The sequence below is a fragment of the Acanthopagrus latus genome, chromosome 20 (genome assembly GCF_904848185.1).
Source record: "Acanthopagrus latus isolate v.2019 chromosome 20, fAcaLat1.1, whole genome shotgun sequence".
Taxonomy (NCBI): Eukaryota; Metazoa; Chordata; class Actinopteri; order Spariformes; family Sparidae; genus Acanthopagrus; species Acanthopagrus latus.
The window spans coordinates 7,805,772-7,823,973 of record NC_051058.1 but is presented as its reverse complement, the minus strand read 5'-3'; the positions used below and the strand labels follow the sequence as shown (position 1 = coordinate 7,823,973).

Genomic DNA, 18,202 nt, shown 5'->3' with positions numbered 1-18,202 from the left:
CATAACAGTGAAAATGTAGGGATGAGAGGGTTTTTGCAAAGATGGACTCCGGAGCACAGGATAATAAAACAGTGGGATGGAAATGGCCGAACACTTGGATCTATTTTCTGTTTATCTCTCGTGATTGTGTATGCGTTTTGGCTCAAATTGCCATCATCCTTGTCACCCTCATCAACGGCGTGCTTGAGCAGCTAACAGTGTTTCTGCGACCCTGAAATAATTATAGCACTCTGTAAGCAAAGAGAGGCGGAGGAGAGGAGATTGTGGATTGTTGTTTCGTGCAGAAACAGAGGCGTATTTGAGTAAATAGTGGAGGAAACTGTACGTGGAGGACGCTGTAAACAATGATTTTTTTTAATCTTGGATCTTATGCATCAGCATAACGACGGATTGGCAAAGACTGTCTCTGAAGGGAGAATTAATTAGCAGTACGTGTTTTATAGACTGTTATGTTGTGATGAACAACAGACAATGGATACCGGACGTCCAATTGTGACCACAAGTCAGAACCCTACAGCAGTGCTGCAAATCATCGTATGAGTCTGAAATTGTTGACGCTCGTTTTTTTTTTGCTGATATCATAATTTTAATGATCTTTTACACCTCATGTAAAAGATGCATCGACAGGTATTTAAAGTTATAATGGAAGCATAATTATTAACAGTGTACAGATTTTCCGCTTTTGGCACGTTATTCGCATTTAAAGGACTTTTTTTTTTAACATTTGGGGAGATGTCATTTCTGATAGAGATATATAAGAAGATTGATTCCACGCTCATTCCTGTATGCTCCATATTGAGCTGAGACATAGCTTCGCGAAAATTCTCAAAACTGTGAGAGAGCTAGCCTGGCCCTGTAGAAACGAATGAATTAAAGGTGCAATATGTGCAATATGTGAAGGAGCATGTTCATTAGTGGTGCTGGTGGGCTGGATTTGTCACCTTTGGGCAGCTCCAGACCAGATGGGCCTCTGCTTCCAGTATTTGTGCTAATCTAAGCTAACCTGCTGTTAGGCCCAGCAACATATTTACTATACATGAGTGGTATAAATTTTCACCTCTAATTCTGTGCCCGACTGCAAATAAGTGCTCCCAAAGTGTCAAATAGATGCTTTAAGCCAAATTGCACCACAGTTGTATCCAGATGTTTATCTGCGGCTCAGTGAGACTGTGTAATTTCATTTGCCAGCTTGTCATGACCTGAACCGTCAGCCGGCTTGGCAGAGCAGACATGAGTCCAGCTGGATACAATTTGTTTGTTGACTCGCTGGTATAAGACTGTTGAAACTCTATCCCACCAGATTTTATTATCAAGATAAAGGATTTTTATAGGATCACAATGTTGTGTGGAGTCCAAATGTGATACAGTGTTATCAATTCCTTGACAGTCCATGGATTCACTACTAAACCAGCCCAGTTTGTCTGAAATGAGTGAGCAGCGCCTTGGCTTTGATGAGATATAGAATTTCACAATTGTGACAAAATTAATTATGAAACAGGAAAATTAGAGACCTTGTATCAGCCATTTTGGCCCGCTACGAAAGACAAGGAAGTGGACCGGCTTTCATCTTGACCAGAGTGGATGTTGTTGCTTTTGAGAAATTCTATTAAAGGCGCCTGTTTCAGTTACATTCACGTAACCTTGAGCAAACCAGTTGTCCATAAAAAACTTAGACCACTTCATCTGTTTCTTTGGACGTTTCCCCACATCAGCGAGTCTCTTATTCTTTCCCCCTACACGGCCTCACTCTCTCTCTCACTCTGATGCTCTTTTTAATTGTCTCCACTCTCTACCTTGTCAGTCAGTGTGTGTGTGTGAGTGTGTGTTTGTGTGGTTTGAGCCAGTGCCAGGGCTAAGTGATTAATTAGTAACAACACAACGTGCTTTGCCTTGACAGTCGGACCGTGCAGGTTTAAGGCCTTTGAGCGCGCCTCGTGGCACAACAATGCACCGCTGCGATGAAACAGCGAGAAAATGGCGGAGGGAATCAATATTGTCGGGTTGCGGGCAGCACAACTTCCCCCTTCTGTTTGCTTTGGAGCGACAAAAGGCCATCCGTATGAGCACCAATAACAGGGCTGAGAGGAAGAGTTTTATTTATAGGAGTGTGTTGGGATCATCCATCTCTTAGCATCTCTGTCTACAGTCTTTTCGTGCGCTTTCTGCCTAAATGATTCTGCCTCGCTCACTCTTCGCTTCTCATACCTCTTTTAGTTTCCCTGCCAGGCATCAAACTTTTTACTCACTCTCTTCATTCTTTGTGCGTCCTCATCCGTCTGCCTCTCTCCTATTTCACTCTTCTCGCTCCCTCGCTCTTCGCCTCTCAACTTATTCCTTACTTACCAAATTGTCAAGTGGCAGTTTTTTGGGCCTTTTAACACAATGCGTTCACTTAGCAGAGATACCTTCGCCTTCAGTAACAGGGATTTGCAATTATCTGTCGGGGACTAACGCTGGAGAGAGTGTCCTCTGAATTCCCACACTTATTTTAACATTCAGCTAAAAGTCAGATTGTGCAGCTCGGCTACGCTCTGGTACGACTCTGTCCCTTCATATCCATCTGTACAGCCGTGGATGTGTTGTCCTGCCATCTGGTTTCTGAGTCTGAGCTTTAGGGTGCAACTGTGGAGGAGGGCTGATCCATTGTGTTGACTAATCAATTATGTCCATGGTGGAGAAGGATGCTGTTACTGTAAAAATGTGCTTGGGTGCAGAGGACTGGTTGCCTGAACAGAAAGCCTGCTGGATTTTCCTGTAACTCGTCAACATACGTTTTACTGATGTTCACTGTCGTTAAGAGGCAGCAATTTCGAGTAACTGGATTATTTCCAGCTGGATGTGTTGGAATGATGTTGGAGAGAAGACTCACACGTTCAACACACTTTTCGAAAATCTAATTATCACTTATTAAATTATGGAAATAGATACATTAGGCCTGTAGCTAAATTTGATAATCAGGAAAATGTAATTATTTTAAAACAAGCTGCTACTTCCTACTTCCGACGACAGGTGGTAAATAAGTTTTAGTGGCAACATGCCACTTCACATGCAAATAGATAGTAATAGCATGTGGAAACGTGGAAAGACTGTGGAGTAACTCAACTTGTTTTGAAAAACCAGGCTTGGTGGCAAAATATATCCGCATTGTGAGTCAGTTGTTACACTTGAATACTACAGGTTGCACTTAGGAGTGCATCAAAACTAGTTAGCAAGCAAGCAGAAAAAGTATAAAAAATGATCTAAAGGTAATGGGTAATGGTTACTTAAAGTAATGGTACATTTTTGCATCAGGTAAAAGGATAAGGAGTAAAATAGTATAAATAGCATAAAATGTTGCTTACAGTCTTAAGCAGTTAGCTAAAAGTGACAGATAACTGTTAAAATATGTAAAGGGACAAGTAGCTTAAAATAATGATAAGTGTTTCTAAGAGTTGTATCATAGGCAACTGGACTTGATTCAGTTTCTTGAATTTGTTTCACCTCTCATCCAAGAGGCTTCTTCATTTCTAACTGGAGGGGAGTTGCAGGGTTTTAAACTCTGTGTGGGAGTGTCCTTACAGAGCTGTTAAGGACATGTGTGGGCTCTGAGTTTCAGAATGGTTTGGGCAACCTGTGGGATGTTGACCCAACTGGCCTTCATGTGGGTTAATAGGGCTAGGTGAGCCCAGGTGTAAATGGTTGTAAAGCTGTCTGGGGAGGGAACTCAGCACTGCACTGTAGGTGGGTGATAAGTAGTGTTGTGAGCCACCTCCTCTGTTCACAGATGGTCACTCCAGTTTGACATAGATGGATTGTTTTACTTGTCCTTCAAATCATCTGTCCTCTCTGGCCAAGATGTCTGCATTGACATAAATGTGACAACTACATCCAAGAACAGTGGTCGCGTTGCACAAAACGCCAAAACAATGCAGTGAAATGGCTGAATGTGATGATTTTGCCTTCCTGCCACAGCAGCAAACTTATCATCGGGTCAGCATCATGAACATGGTCATACAGTCCCGTAAAACAAACTCACAAAAAAGCTCAAGGGGGAAGGCTAATAAAGAGGATGAAATTACTATTTTGATGTCAAACATTACCACGTTATTTAAAAAATGTGTTTAAAATTCAAAGCCACTGGAAATTTCTTTAACCCAACAGAGAGGGCTCGCTGACACCGTTCAGATAAAGTAATCAGTAATTAATAAAAAACGTGAGTATTGTTGCTCTAATAATGACACAAATGTACTGGCATGCACAAGTCCAATTACTGGTAAAATCTCATGTCATAGAAAGCAGATGTATCTCATCAGTGCACACACACTCTGGTGTCTGTCCAAACATGTAATAGACAGCATGATATACAATAAGCTGCAGCTGTAGAATGATGGCAGGACTCCACTAGCTGATGGAGCTGGCATGAAAGGATGTTAATGCGTCCTGAGAATTGTGAAGCATTGACTTTATTTTCTAAAGCAGCGGATCACTGAGTATCTATAAGGGGTGGTTGGGTTAGTGGACGCTGGAATATGTATGAAATCCCTCCTGTCATGCTGAAGATGCTTCCATGTACCCGTCCTGAACCTGATTGTAACCCTGTCCTGCCGTGTGTCCACAGAGGGTGGTCAGATCAACAACAACGTTGGACCGGGCGCAAACATGGGCCAGCAGCACCCTTACCCTGCTCTCAGCCAGCTGGCTCACGTCTATGAACAGCAGCAACAGCAGCAGCAGCAGCAACAGCAGCAGCAGCAGAACAAGGATATCAACAAGTACGCCTCCCTGAAGGCTGTGGGTGAGTGTCTGTCAAGTTCTCTTATTATTGTTAAATTATAAGACAAAGTAAAGAACAGGGGAGTGTTTTATTGTTTGATATAGGCAGTGTGCTCCATGGATCTATTAAGGGGAAATCTGTACAGCGTAGGAGGCGGGGCGCCGTCCATTTCTATGAAAACTGCTCAGCAGAGCATGAAACTAAAAACAAATCACCTGGATCCTCTGCGTAGCCTCCACACTGTGCAGCCCAGAGAGCCTGAACATTAGAGCGGCTAACTGATTTTGTCCTCTGCTGAATGGGGATTGAAAGATTTAATTGGGATAGGGTTCAGTGGGTTTCTGATTTTGTCAGTCCGGTCAGGTGGACGAGCTCCAGCCAATTTGATTTTGTGTCAACCGACTGGACCGGTATTTGTCAATTGAAAAAGCTGAGAGAACCAGCAGCATGTGGCTAATTCGCAGGAGCCCCGGGGTAGCCTGTTAGCTCAGCTTAGTGGTGCGTTGCTTATGTCTTATTATGTTGTAATAAAACCGAGAGCAGTACAAGGCCTTGTTTTCATCTGCATAAACTACTGCATTTAGCTGTTAATATGAACTCACACTTCCTGTATCTGCTTCAGATGACTTCCTTTAAAATAAGTCCTCTTACTCTTTCAGTGGACAGACACCCTTCATCTCTTAACCAGGCTTAACACAGGAGTCAGTCGTGGAAAACTCATTGACTTTCAGGCGTCATATATGTGACTACTTTAGCTGAAGTCTTATTTTATTTATAATTCTGTTGGTGAACTTTAGAAGAAAACAAGTTAAGTCAAATTGTTGTGGTAGATGAGGACACAACGTGTTGCAGTTGCCCTGATGGACTGTACTATAGTGTGGCTGTACTCTTACTTGTGGGCTCTCATTACTCTCTTTTTGGGAGTCCTGCAAGACTTCTAGTGTAGTAGTAAGTTCAGTAACAGCGGTCCGGTCTGGTCTTAGGCCTTATATCAAGCCAGTCTGAACATTGTTATATATCAGCCCAACCCTAGTCACATGTCTATTCTAAACATCGAAAAAAAAAAGTTTTTAGTGGCCCTGTCTGCGTCAGGGTTATCAGCCCAGTGATGAACTTCTTCCCCAGTACACTGCTCACTGGTTATAAAAATATTTAAAAAAAAAACAGTGTTTGTGTTTACTAGTCGTTGCAGCTGGCTCTGACTGTAGCAGCTTTTTGGAGAGTGGGGCATCATCACCACAATGAATCTTGGGAATTCCTGTAAGCGCAGTCACCATCTGATACATCCTGAGCTGGCAGGGAACATTTTCGCGATGCACACACAAAGGGCAGCGCATGATTTTTTTTTTTTTTCTTTTTTCTTTTTTCTTTTTTTTTTCCTGGAGGTGTCCAGGGACGATGTGACTAAACTATCGCGTTCCTGCAGGCAGCCTTGACAGGTGTTATTGATCGCGCTACCAAACCGACCACGCTGTAAAACACAAACAGCCTGCTTATCAAGCTGTTTGACAGCTTAATGCACGCCACCAAATTCAATGAGCTCAGTCGCCGGTGCAGCTGGTTCTGAATTCGCCTCACCGTGCCCAGATGTTATTGGCAGTGGCATCGCTATTTCGTAACATGGATTCATTGGAGATTGACTTGCGAATTTCTCCAGTGTGTCTGGATCGAAATTCCGCTCACTCATGCCCGTTCTTATCTATAAACACAAATATATATCTGTAGGAACAGCCACCAAATGTTATTTGTCTGCATTTGAACTCTTTATTAGAAAACAACCAGACAGATTTTGTCTCTGAAAGGCCTCTTCCTGCATGCCAAGCAGGAGAAAGTAAACTATTTGATTCAGATCCCACCTCGTGCTGCATGTGGCGGGCCTCTGACTCATCCCCAGACAAGTTACTGTAATATATTATCATGATTGTTTATGCTGAGTGCTGCATTTTCTGCCCCGATAGCAGGAGGATGTTGTGTAATTACAGTAGCAGTTTAGATATTTGCCGGCAAAACTGCAAACAGAGAAACAGATGAATAAAAAGTGACACATCATGATTGAGCTTAAAGGAAAGCCAGCGTACGGGAACATCAGTGAGGATGCTGATTAACACTGTCATCACGAGTCCTGGACCCCGGCTTCTTCATCGTTTGATGCTGTATTTTTAAAACTCCCATATGACTGGCTAAACATAGACATCAGGCGGTGGATATTTTCAGCACCGCTACAACTGTGTTTGCATAAAACCGTCAGTTATCTAAAATGCCACATAAGAGACGTCTTGCTGTCAGTCCCCCAGGTTCAAAGAACAAAATGATTCTTTTCTCGACCGATGTTCAGGAGAGAGGGGATCTGTCGCAGGAGAGGCAGAGATGCCAGTTTCTCAGCAGACAGGAGCTTCGCTAGATCAGAGTGCAGCGCAGCCACAAGACTCTGCAGTCTTTAGGAAAGGGAAGTAACCTCACTGTTTCTCAACTGGAAGACCTCACTCTCTGATGTCAGGCTGCAGCTTTCCTTTCATCTCACCGCACTTTACACCAACACATAGATGCAGCACAGGCTCAGAGGATAGAGGAAGGCACTTGGACACGGGGAATGTAGGAAATCTCTACCTGTAGGGGTTTTAGCTGAGGTGGCTTGATTGAAAATTGGTGCAAGGAAAAAGCAAAACCACAAGCAGGCCATAGTGAGCTGGGCCAAATCTGAGCCACAGTTTATTTCTGTTCTGGTGGGCCGGATCTGGCCCACCTCTGGTTTATTTGGCTCGCTCGTTGGCTGACATGTGGCCATCGTATAGCCTTGCTTGTAGCTCAGATCTGGCAAACAAGAGCATACAGCCCTGGTGCCATCATCCCACGAGGCATGTGGGCCTGATGGACGTGTCTGGTGTCAGCCAGATCCGGGCCAGAACACTCTTGCTATCTGGAGGGGTCATGATCTGGTGCATGCAGCCACACTCACACTGATCTATACACAGAATCCAATTCCACCTGGGAAATTTTAGCTTTGCACCTTCAGCAACATGTGATAGCACAAAAAGCTGACTGGCATGCTAGGCAGTCACACTACGATGCCACAAGGGGAAATGCCACAGCTGAAAACCCCCCCTGGCTTCTTTAAATTGTGGAGTTGTAGATGAGACATAAACAGACTGTTGCTGTTCCTCCACTGGGTTGTTGTTGTTCCTGGAACATCATAATTAATGTCACTGGGACATCATTAAAACTGATAAATCACATTTCTGTAATGCCATCAGTTAGTGACTCGGGCAATAATATGCATGTGGGAGAAGCTATCCATTCAAACACATGATTAATGTTGTGAACAAGTATAGTTCAGTCCAAACCAGGTTTTCCCGATCCTAACCAAGTCTTTTAGCTGTCTAAACCTAACCAAACAGCGAAAGAAAACTTAAAATGAGCTAAAAATAGTATAATTAGTGTGAAAGTAAGAAGTGACGTAAGTGAAGTATAAGAATAAGTTTGAAGTGGTATGCAAACCCTTGTCTCCTCCGAGACAGTGCTACCCACTCAGCCCCGATGGCAGTTTTAGTTGTGGTTTGTTTGGTAAGTTGCAATTGTCGTCCTGCAGTAACATTAATCATACTGTTCCTGGAACAACACCAACACCAGTCGTAAAAGCATCTGCATGATTGGTTACTTGCGGTGATGGTCCTGGAGCAACATAAATTATGATGGTCCAGGAACAGACACAGCATGTGAACACAGCATGTGAACACAGCATGTGAACACAGCATGTGAACACAGCACGTTCCCATCTCAGGTCGTCAAATACTGATGCAGCGTTGATGCAGCGTTGTAACTTCCCTCAGCGTCTCGTGTCGACAACGTACATAAGTTAACCTTTGGCTTCTGTGTGTGACGTGCATTGCCTTCTTGTCAGAAAGCCTTTTTAAATCATTGTTAAGGTCAAATGACAGGTTGGTAAGGTTTAGGAAAATATCTATGACTCAACTTTGTCGATATGCATACTACCACGTGTTGAGCAACCGTTCTGATTGTGACATATTGCTAATCTCACACAACTGTGTGAGATTCAAAGATAAGTTACAAACATTGATATCTGACTTTCTAGGAATGAGCTGTGAGGAATAGAATCCCATTGAACATGCTAAAGCACACAATACAGCATCACCCAGATGGAAAGAAAACATTCTTTCGTAAAGTTATATTGAGAGCACAAACCACTTTGATTTAATTATTCTCATACAGGTAGAACCACGGCAACATGCAAACCTTTTAAAAAAAGAAAACTGCTAACTCCCACACACTTCTCTTTGCTTTTCTTGTCAAAGACCTCAAGGCTGAGCTTAATTACTGCCGGTTGAGTTCCTAATGGTATTTCAGACTAAAAACACAAAAATGTGCCCGCATGGGTGTAATAAGGGCTTGAAACTCGTGCAGCCCTTTTCACATTTTTGAAATAGGAAACCATTTTAAACTGTGAATGAATTCTGAATCAAGCTGAATTGTGAGATTTCCAACTGGAGGTCAGCCATTCAAAAATTCAAATTGTTTTATTGTTCATTTTCATTGTGAACAATGACATCATTTTACAGAAAAGTCTGACTGCATAAAACTTTGACGAAAGTGTACCAGACTGAATGTTCGCTGTGACTGATCGCTGTTCTGAGGCACTTACAATGTACTGTTCTGAAAGGGAGCAAGTGACTGGAGGGGGCAAAATCAATCTGAGAAGCCGTGGTGGGCTCTCAGAATTATATTAGAGCTACTGTAAAGTGTACACTTTTCAAGTTAATGGGATACAAAATTGCGAGGCTTACCATGGAGTTCATTTAGATCACGGAGACTGAGTTGACTCCCGGCATCAATATAGAAATTACATTGATACATTTTAACAATGTGTAAAGGAACATCTCCTTGTTAAAGTTGAGGGATGCTAATTCTCTGAAGAATTACTGACTTTGTGTGATGAATCAGATCTCTTTAGCGTGAAGGGAAGACCCGAGCGGAATGTTATCTCTGGACGATCAGATTGCCTTTACGTATTTATGCCAAGTGTTAATCATGCCTTCCCCAGGGGAAATGAGCCTTTGGGACAATGACTGTCAGCTAATCTGACTTCCTGACAACACCATAGGCAAAAAGATTCGCCACTCATCTGACTTCCTGACAAGTCCCGACACCTCAGGCGAAGAGATTCACCCCACATACGACTTCTTGACAGCTCACCACACCTCAGATGGAGAGAATCGCCCCTCATCTGAAATCCTGACACGTTCCAATCCATACATTGATTTTTGAATCTAAAAGAATAATTCACTCCCACACATCTGTCAATTTCTTATTCTCAACCCCACTTCGTCCTCTCTGCCTCTTTACATTTAAAATGGCCCTTCACCACTTACCAGAGACCATTTTCCCCCCTCACTTCTGCTCCTTTTTCCCTTAATGTCTCAGCTGCTATTTCTCCCCCACATCCTCCTCCCTCCCTCCCCCCTTCATTTCCTCTCACCTTTCCTCCATGCTCCATCCCTCCCACCTCTCCCCATTTCCCATCGCCTCCCTCCTTAAAGAATAACTGGGCTGCTAATCTCGATCCTCCCTTATAGCGGCTCATATTTCATTCTGTTTCTGTAATTGAAGGGACCCCCTCCCCTCAGGCTCACACTTTACTGACAGCATTCCGTTCCACAAGTTGTATTCAAGGAGGCTCCTGTGAAATGATTGGAAACCTGGTTGGAGATATACAGCACAGGAAGACTGAATTTCCAGAGGCTGAGCTGCCATTACTGGAAGTCAAATGACAGGAGCGCCACACACAAGGTGGAAAAAATACGTACGTGTGTGCAAAGTAAGAGAGGGAGAGGGCCTAAATGACGGCAAACAAAACTAAAATGCCAGTGCTGGCTCTTTTTGAAGTCACCTTTGTGAGTGCTCCACTAATCTTGAGCAGCACTAATGGGCTTTTCTTTCTTCTCCTCTTCTACGACACAGTCCAGTGTTATCGCTGCCTTTTGACCCCCCTGAGAAATAGAACCGAGTCTAAGATCAACAACATTTCCCCAATTGCCTTCTTTTCCTTTTCTTTAATTGCCTTTGCCACTTTCCCAACGGTCTACCAGCCAGCTGATAAGCCACACTCCTGTCAATCAATAGCCATCTCCACTGTCCCCCCACGTATCTATATGAGGTCACTTTATCGAACTCTGACTGCAACCAAGGCTAAAACCAACTAATAACGGTCCCTGGGTGCAGACCTGTAGCTGAGGAGGACGCAAACTTCTAAGTGCACAAAAGACAAATTAAGGCCCAAGTCTGACGCGAAATCTGAAAACTGCCATGAACTCCCAACAGATGACAGATGTTCTCACGGGAGCGGTAATGATAACAACCAGTCTATGACTGCTGGCTTATCGGTTTACAGTCCTGCTTCCACACGCCCAACCTGCTGCTGTAGTCCATGTTGCAGTGTTATGCAGGAAGTCACTACATCATATCTAAAAATGTTTGTTTTTCTAATGTTTTTTTTAGTGAGGCTTAGTGGTATGTATCCTTTAAACATTTGAAATCCAAAACTGCTTTTCAGCAATGGATGGTGTTTTTACATTGGAATGTCAACACACATGGACATGAACAAGTTGACAATGTTAACAACTACAAGGTTTGTCATTGCTAACAATGCTAACATTTGCTATCTAACACTAAACACCTAAAGCAGCTCAGGCTAATTGGCATGTCATTAGATTTGGGGGTAATCTGGTGAAAAACCAAAGTCAGAAGTCAGATGTTGACCTGACAGTGGCACGAGAATGAAAAAGACACCAAAGTGTTATGATTCGAGGTTTAATTACAGCCAGGGTTGTCAAAAAGGAGTAGATGAAGAGGATGATAGTAGAGGATGAACCGAGGAGTCTCGAGGCTTGAGAAAAGAAGCTAGTCTGTAGTTTGGTAGTACAGCAGTGGATACTTCTGTATCTTTTCCCAGATTGCAGTGGGGCAAACAGACTGAATGAACATCATTTGGATATTTATAGCAAATTTCACGGCAATCCCTCCTGTAGTTCCCATTAATTAGATTTGACAAAATTTCTACATTCTCAACCTCATGGTGACACTAAAGGAAAGTTTGAGGATCACAAATTAACACTTTAGGCACCGTTACTGTCCGTAACAATCTTCATGGCAACCAATAAAATGATTGTTGAGATATTTCAGGGTGGATCAAAGTTGTGGACTGAACTGTGGTGGCGGCATCCCTCGGACCACGCTGACAGGTCGACTGAAATGTCTGTGAGCATTGGATGTGAGGTCCTCTGTCATTTTATAACAGCGTGCAAGCCTTTTGTACCTGTTTGTCTAATAGCCCATTTTATGTCAAACAGCTGCCGTTAGTTCAGCCCCTTTGCCTGACATTACTGTTTTGCCATGGCAGAGATAATAGCTGGTGCTTTGTAGAGAGGAGGTTCGGATCACATCCCACACCCTGTGACAACATCGAGTATCTTTACATTAGAGCATTTCCCTGTCAGAGAATACAAACCATTCAGTTGTGAAGACTTTCCCTTTCGGAGTAAAGCCTCACAAATTGCCTTCATGATAAGACAATAAAACTCTCCGCTGAAACCCCATTTTTCAGGAGACAATTAAAAAAAAAAAAATCTCAGGAATAGATTAGGTCTTTGAATTTGAAAAAAAAAAAAAAGATTTCAAATGTGAAAATAAATGTATTGCAGGTTTACAAACCTTTGGCAGCAGACAACTTGATTGGCTAATAAAAAGCAGGCTGACATACTGGTCTAATCCCAATAAGGTTTTTTATGTTATTGGCGCCAAGGGACTTCAGAGAGGCAGTGCTTGACTTTTTTTTTTTTTCCCCTGTTTTTGTGATGCATAATGTGTGCGAGTCTCTGTGGGGTGCTGGCCTTTCTCGGTCAGAGGCATGAAGAGCCCACACTGCGAAACAGCAGTGTTTTCCGTTTCCACTCACGTACACCGCTGGATGTGTGCACCGTTGAGCTGACTGCCGGCGGATTGATTCACCTGTCGCCTGAGCAAGTTTGATCCCTGGGGGCGGTCTAGCGGCGACTCGGCGGGTGAGACGCCGCTCTCCCTCCTCACCCACAAGCCTCTCTGCTGCTCCCTCGCTCGTTTCTCTTCCCGTTCAAAGAGCGATAAACCAGATTTATAGTTACGGCGGCAAAGCAAACTCGCTGAGTGTGTTAACTTTATCTTCAAGGACGTGGAGCAACAAGGGCTAAAGAGTAATGACTCGACCGTGAACGTGAATTTGACGGAAAAGAAGGTCACATTTGGCAGCGATAAGAGAGACTGTAGCTTGGGTGACAGTGACTGACAGAGGGAGGAAATGTGAGGCGTTAAACCTGACTGCTCAAAGGCTGGAGAAACACACACACACACACACACACACACACACACACACACACACACACACACACAGGTGTACAGAAGATATAGAAGATGCTTACACAACACATACAGCAAAGTGAGGCTGACTTGTTTGTGTGTGTGTTTGTACGTGTTAAGATAATTTCCCCCAAAATACGCTCATTTTAAGCCTCTGGTGCGATAGTTTGCCATTTCCCACCTGGCAACACTTTCACCCACCAGTAGATAGACCCAACTGGATACTGTATGGCGTGTGGAATCAGAAAAAAAAAATTGCATTTTCACAAAAAGAAATCCATATCTTTCTATCCAAAGACATTTTGCCTCAGGAAAAACTCCACTTGTAAAATGTTGTGTATACAAACTCAGATCCACAACTTTGTATCAGAATGCTTTATAGCTTAGGAGCTGCACTACTTGTAGTTAGTTTTTCACCGCAGAAAGGGCAGTCCACACACTCTTCTTGAAATCTTCTCTTTATCATACGTCAAAAACATATGTCATGTTGAAAAATGACTACCATGTTGTAATGGTCTCACATCTTCCTCCCGGATAGTCTCCCTCTCTCTATCAGAGTGAACACCTTCGCACCACACAGAAATGAGATGTTTTCTTGGCTTCATAAGAAAGGAAGAGGCGAGGTGGAGGAGACATTCTGGGCTATCCTTTTGATTTAACTCCTCCGGTGGCACAACAGGCCTCAATATGCAGGCGTTCACAGAAGCCCTGACACCTGCTTGGTCAGTTGCAGTGGATGAGAATAGGCTGACTAACAAAGTTAAAATATATGGGGGGGTCTGTTATACGACCTTTTCAGATTGTGGGAGTCAAAATGGATGGGATGTTTTCTATCCAAACTTCTGCCCGTGTGTGTGTGTGTGTGTGTGTGTGTGTGTGTGTGTGTGTGTGTGTGTGTGTGTGTGTGTGTGTGCGCGCGCACTCACATGTGCATGTCTTTGCAGCTGATCCACAAACTGCTGAAAGTCTTATTTTATGAGTCACTCCATATAACAGGTTTTATTCTTTCTGGTGGAGCTGAGGACATTGTTTCCTCATAACTGACAGCCCTGAAAGAGGCGAACTGAGGAGACAAATTTGTTTAGTTTTTTTAAAAACATTTGGCCCGAGAATTCAGCTGTGCTCTTTCACAGCTCTTTCATGTCCACTTAAACTGGCAACAGACAACTTGTTTTGCATGATTGTGCAATCAATATTTACTTAATAATGTAATGGGTTTCGAATAATGACACCATTTAGGTTTAGAGTGGTTCCCTATAAACCTCGCTTTCACAATGAAATTTTGTCTGCCACTGACTGTCTGCTGAAATATCCGAAGCAAAATGGAGGCTGACTGCTGAGCCAGATAGGCTTGCGGCCTGGCACCATTTCTATCTTCTTTCAATATTTACAAAATTACTGAATAATCTCATGTCTTGTCTTGCGTCTTTGCCAGCAGTAATACCATTTAGAACTTTTAGGCAGAGAAAAGTTGTCTGTTTGCACTTTGACTTTTTACTAGCTCTGTCTATCTCTCTCCCTCTTCTGACAGCTGCCAAGTACAACGGTGAGATCTACAAGCGCCGGCTGATGGTGGAGCTGCCGACAAAAGGCGGGCTTCCTCTCCAGCCCATGGGCAACTCCAGACCATCCATGGGCAACATGTCGTCGATGACCCCTCCGATGACCAACCCCATGGCTTCTAACCCAATGACCTCCAATCCCATCAACCCCGCCATCACCCAGATGACCTCCATGACCCCAATGACGTCGATGATACCAATGACTTCTATGACACCCATGACCTCTTTGACACCCATGACCTCTATGACACCCATGACCTCCATGACACCCATGACTTCCCTCACCCAAATGTCCTCCATGACCCCCATGACCTCCCTGGGTCCACTGGCTCCAGAACCAGTGGCCACCTATGTCACTGAGATGCCCAGAGTCTCCTCCGTTTCAACCCTCCCGACAGAGCGGCACTTGGCCAGCGGCGGAGGAGGAGTGGGACTCAAGCCAAATGGCCACAAACCCAAAGGCAGCCACGGTCACGTTGCCCACACCTCTCACACCTTACACTCCTCTCACACCTCTCACACCTTACACACCACTCACAGCTCTCACAGCTCTCACCCTCATGCTCATAGCCACAGTAGCAAGCCGCCAGGACTCGGGGCTACCTCCCTGGCACACATGGCAGGGACAATGCCAGGTGGCACGTCCCTGGGCATCTCTAGGGCTGCACAGGCCGTCATTGGCCCAAGCTCAGCTACAATGGGCCGCCCATTGGCATACAGTTCCAACACAATTGCGGCCGGGCATGCAATGGGGCTTGGGCTGAAAGGCTGGGATGGGACTGAGACCGTGGGCCGGAGGAAGTCTTACGGGCACAAGCGGCCTCAGTGTACCGTTCTGGAGCCCAACCAGCTCCACAGCACCAGAGGCCAAAGCCACAGCCAACACTTCCTCCCCACACAGCCCTACTTTGTGACCAACAGCAAGACAGAGGTGACTGTGTGAGAGAGGAAGAAAAGGGGGAAAAGGATGCATGTGGAGTGGTGGCACAAGTAATGTCATGAGTTGAGACACCAACTCCTGGGGTGGTCGAAGGTGCAGGTCTATGTGTGTGTTCTTGTGGCTCGTTGGTATACTGGTGAATGTGCTGGGACAGTGACACTGTGTCCGAGTGGTCCTCGTTTCACAAACAGAGTTCACCAATCAAATCGCTGAATAGACCCTTGTTGTCAAGAGGATGGCGTCCAAGCTGGTGGCATCTGTAACCATAACTTCAAACAGCCTACAGAGCAGGGATGTCTGTACACTTGAGTGTTGTCTCACAGCTACTGTTCGGCAATGATAACAATATCTGAGTATTACACACAGATGACAAAGCGAGAGACTGCTGATGACAAAATGGATTGGCATTATAAACCAAACCTGAGAAGCAATACAAGGGATCAAGTGTAAAGCACCAAAGCATCTTGGTAAGGAAATACAGCAAGTTTACCAACAGACCTTGCAACAAAAGTTCTGCTCATCTGGTTTGGAAGGAATGACATTCCCTCATGATTCACCCCCAAATCTCCCGAGGGCTTTGAAACAGACACACACGATGAGGGCGCTTGGCTTTGGACTGCAGACATACAGGGCTTTGTACTGTGGCTATTCAGAAGCGCCTTCTTGAGCTCTGCAGCTGAAGGTCGCCCTTTTCCGCAAGGCTCCAGGACAGAGAATGGAGGCTGTCACACTGGCATTGTTCTTGTCTGATCTCGTCTGTGTGGTGACAGCTGGCCCAGAGAAGGGATAAGGAGGCAGCATCTGGATGATGCTGCAGCTAGCAGAGGCTCCTCCGAGCATGATTCTCGCGCACACACACACACACACACACACACACACACACACACACACACACACCAACATGCACATCAGCACATTCATGCACATGCAGACACATGTTTCAACACACACACACACACACACACAAACATAAACATAAACTGTAGAAATACACCAGGGTTTGACCATTATGAGATTTTAAAGAGAGATACCAAGCATTTTAGAATGAATTTACAGATGGGTGATATTTTGTTCATTTTTACATATTTGTTATCTTTAGTCCACTAAGTCAGAATGACTCCATTAAATAACAGGGTACAGTTTTTGAATACATATTTAGTTTTAAATTACAAAAAAAGGTTGCACAATAAAAGGAATAGTTTGATGTTTTTTGCTTGCTTGCCAAGACTCAAATGATAAGATTGATACAATTTTATTGTCTGCATGTTAAAGGGTAACTTCAACAATTATACACATTAATGTGTGTTTACAGGTACTACTGCATGTGTGAAAAAAGTAGCTCAAAGCCTTTTGTGGCTCCAGAGGAAGCTGCATGTAATCAGATAAACTGCCTCCAGTGATGTCACCCAGTTGCTAGGTTGCACTGTGGGTAATGTAAGTGCAGGATAGCCAGTCAATGATCAAATGATCAGAATTGATGAAACAGAACCAGCGTGATCACCTTTTATATTCCACATGATCTTCTTTTTTCAAAACCTGGCACCTACATTACCCATAATGCAACTTGGGTGGCAATTTATCAGAATCTATGCAGTTTCCTCTAGAGCCACAAAAGGTCTGATACTACTATTTTACTATGCAGTGGTACTCCCCAAGACCAGTAGACACACTAGTATGTATAAATTAATGGAGTTATTCTTTGAATATGTAGCTACCACCAGCAGTCAGTTAGCTTAGCTTAGCACAAAGACTGGAAACAGGGGAAACGGATAGCAAATTCTGCCTAAAAGCACCTCAAAGCTCACTAATTAATATATTATATCTGGTTTGTGGCTGTCACGACGTGTCATGTCAGACTATTTCTTATTTGGAGTAACTTCCTGGAGGCTTGCCAGGCTATATTTTTAAAGAATACATAAATAATGCTCAAGTAAATCTGTTTTAATGTAGCAATCATCACACTGGATGCAGAATAAATGACTGAATTAACAGAAAAAATATGTTTTATGTATGTATGAACGCATATAGTACGCATATAGTACACATAAAATACGGTATGCCTATCATATTTCATTAGGTGCTTTGGCTTCCCAACATTTTCTGTTTCTGCACAGATTTTGCATAGGATGTTCTACTTCTCCAGTTTTAGATAAAAGCAAGTAACCACTGAGAAATGTGGGTCTAACTGGAATAAAAATACCACATTTCCTTGCCTGTAAAAGAAGACACAAGAAACTAGGCTTGATTAGATCACTCACTGTACTCAGGCTCTAGCTGGGAAAAAAAAGAAAAAAAAAAAACATCACAACCAGAAGAAGTAGAAAGAAAAAAAACTATCTGGGTTACATGACTCAAACATAAAAATAAATCCTTAAATCTGACAAATAGGCCAAATCTTCTAAGGGCTTCTCCGAGCCAATTTGCTTGAATTGTAATGATGTGAGACTTATTAGCAGCTGCAGCCACATTTTTATCATTTTAACCGTGTTATCTATAAGTGCTACTTCCACCTCCAAGCCCCGCTTCACACTTCCCATTGAGATG

At 43.6% G+C, this 18,202-nt stretch overlaps 1 protein-coding gene across 2 annotated transcripts in view; it reads left to right on the top strand.

Moving 5' to 3' along the window:
* Positions 1–17,656, top strand: part of shisa9a (shisa family member 9a) — a 49,575-nt gene extending 31,919 nt beyond the window's left edge. For both annotated transcript variants that reach the window (XM_037082381.1, XM_037082380.1), the window contains exons 3-4: positions 4,598–4,774; positions 14,688–17,656. In XM_037082381.1, coding sequence (XP_036938276.1) covers positions 4,598–4,774; positions 14,688–15,661 — 1,151 coding nt within the window. In that variant the 3' untranslated portion in view covers positions 15,662–17,656. The remainder of the gene's footprint in view (positions 1–4,597; positions 4,775–14,687) is intronic.
* The last annotated feature ends 546 nt before the right edge of the window (positions 17,657–18,202 follow it).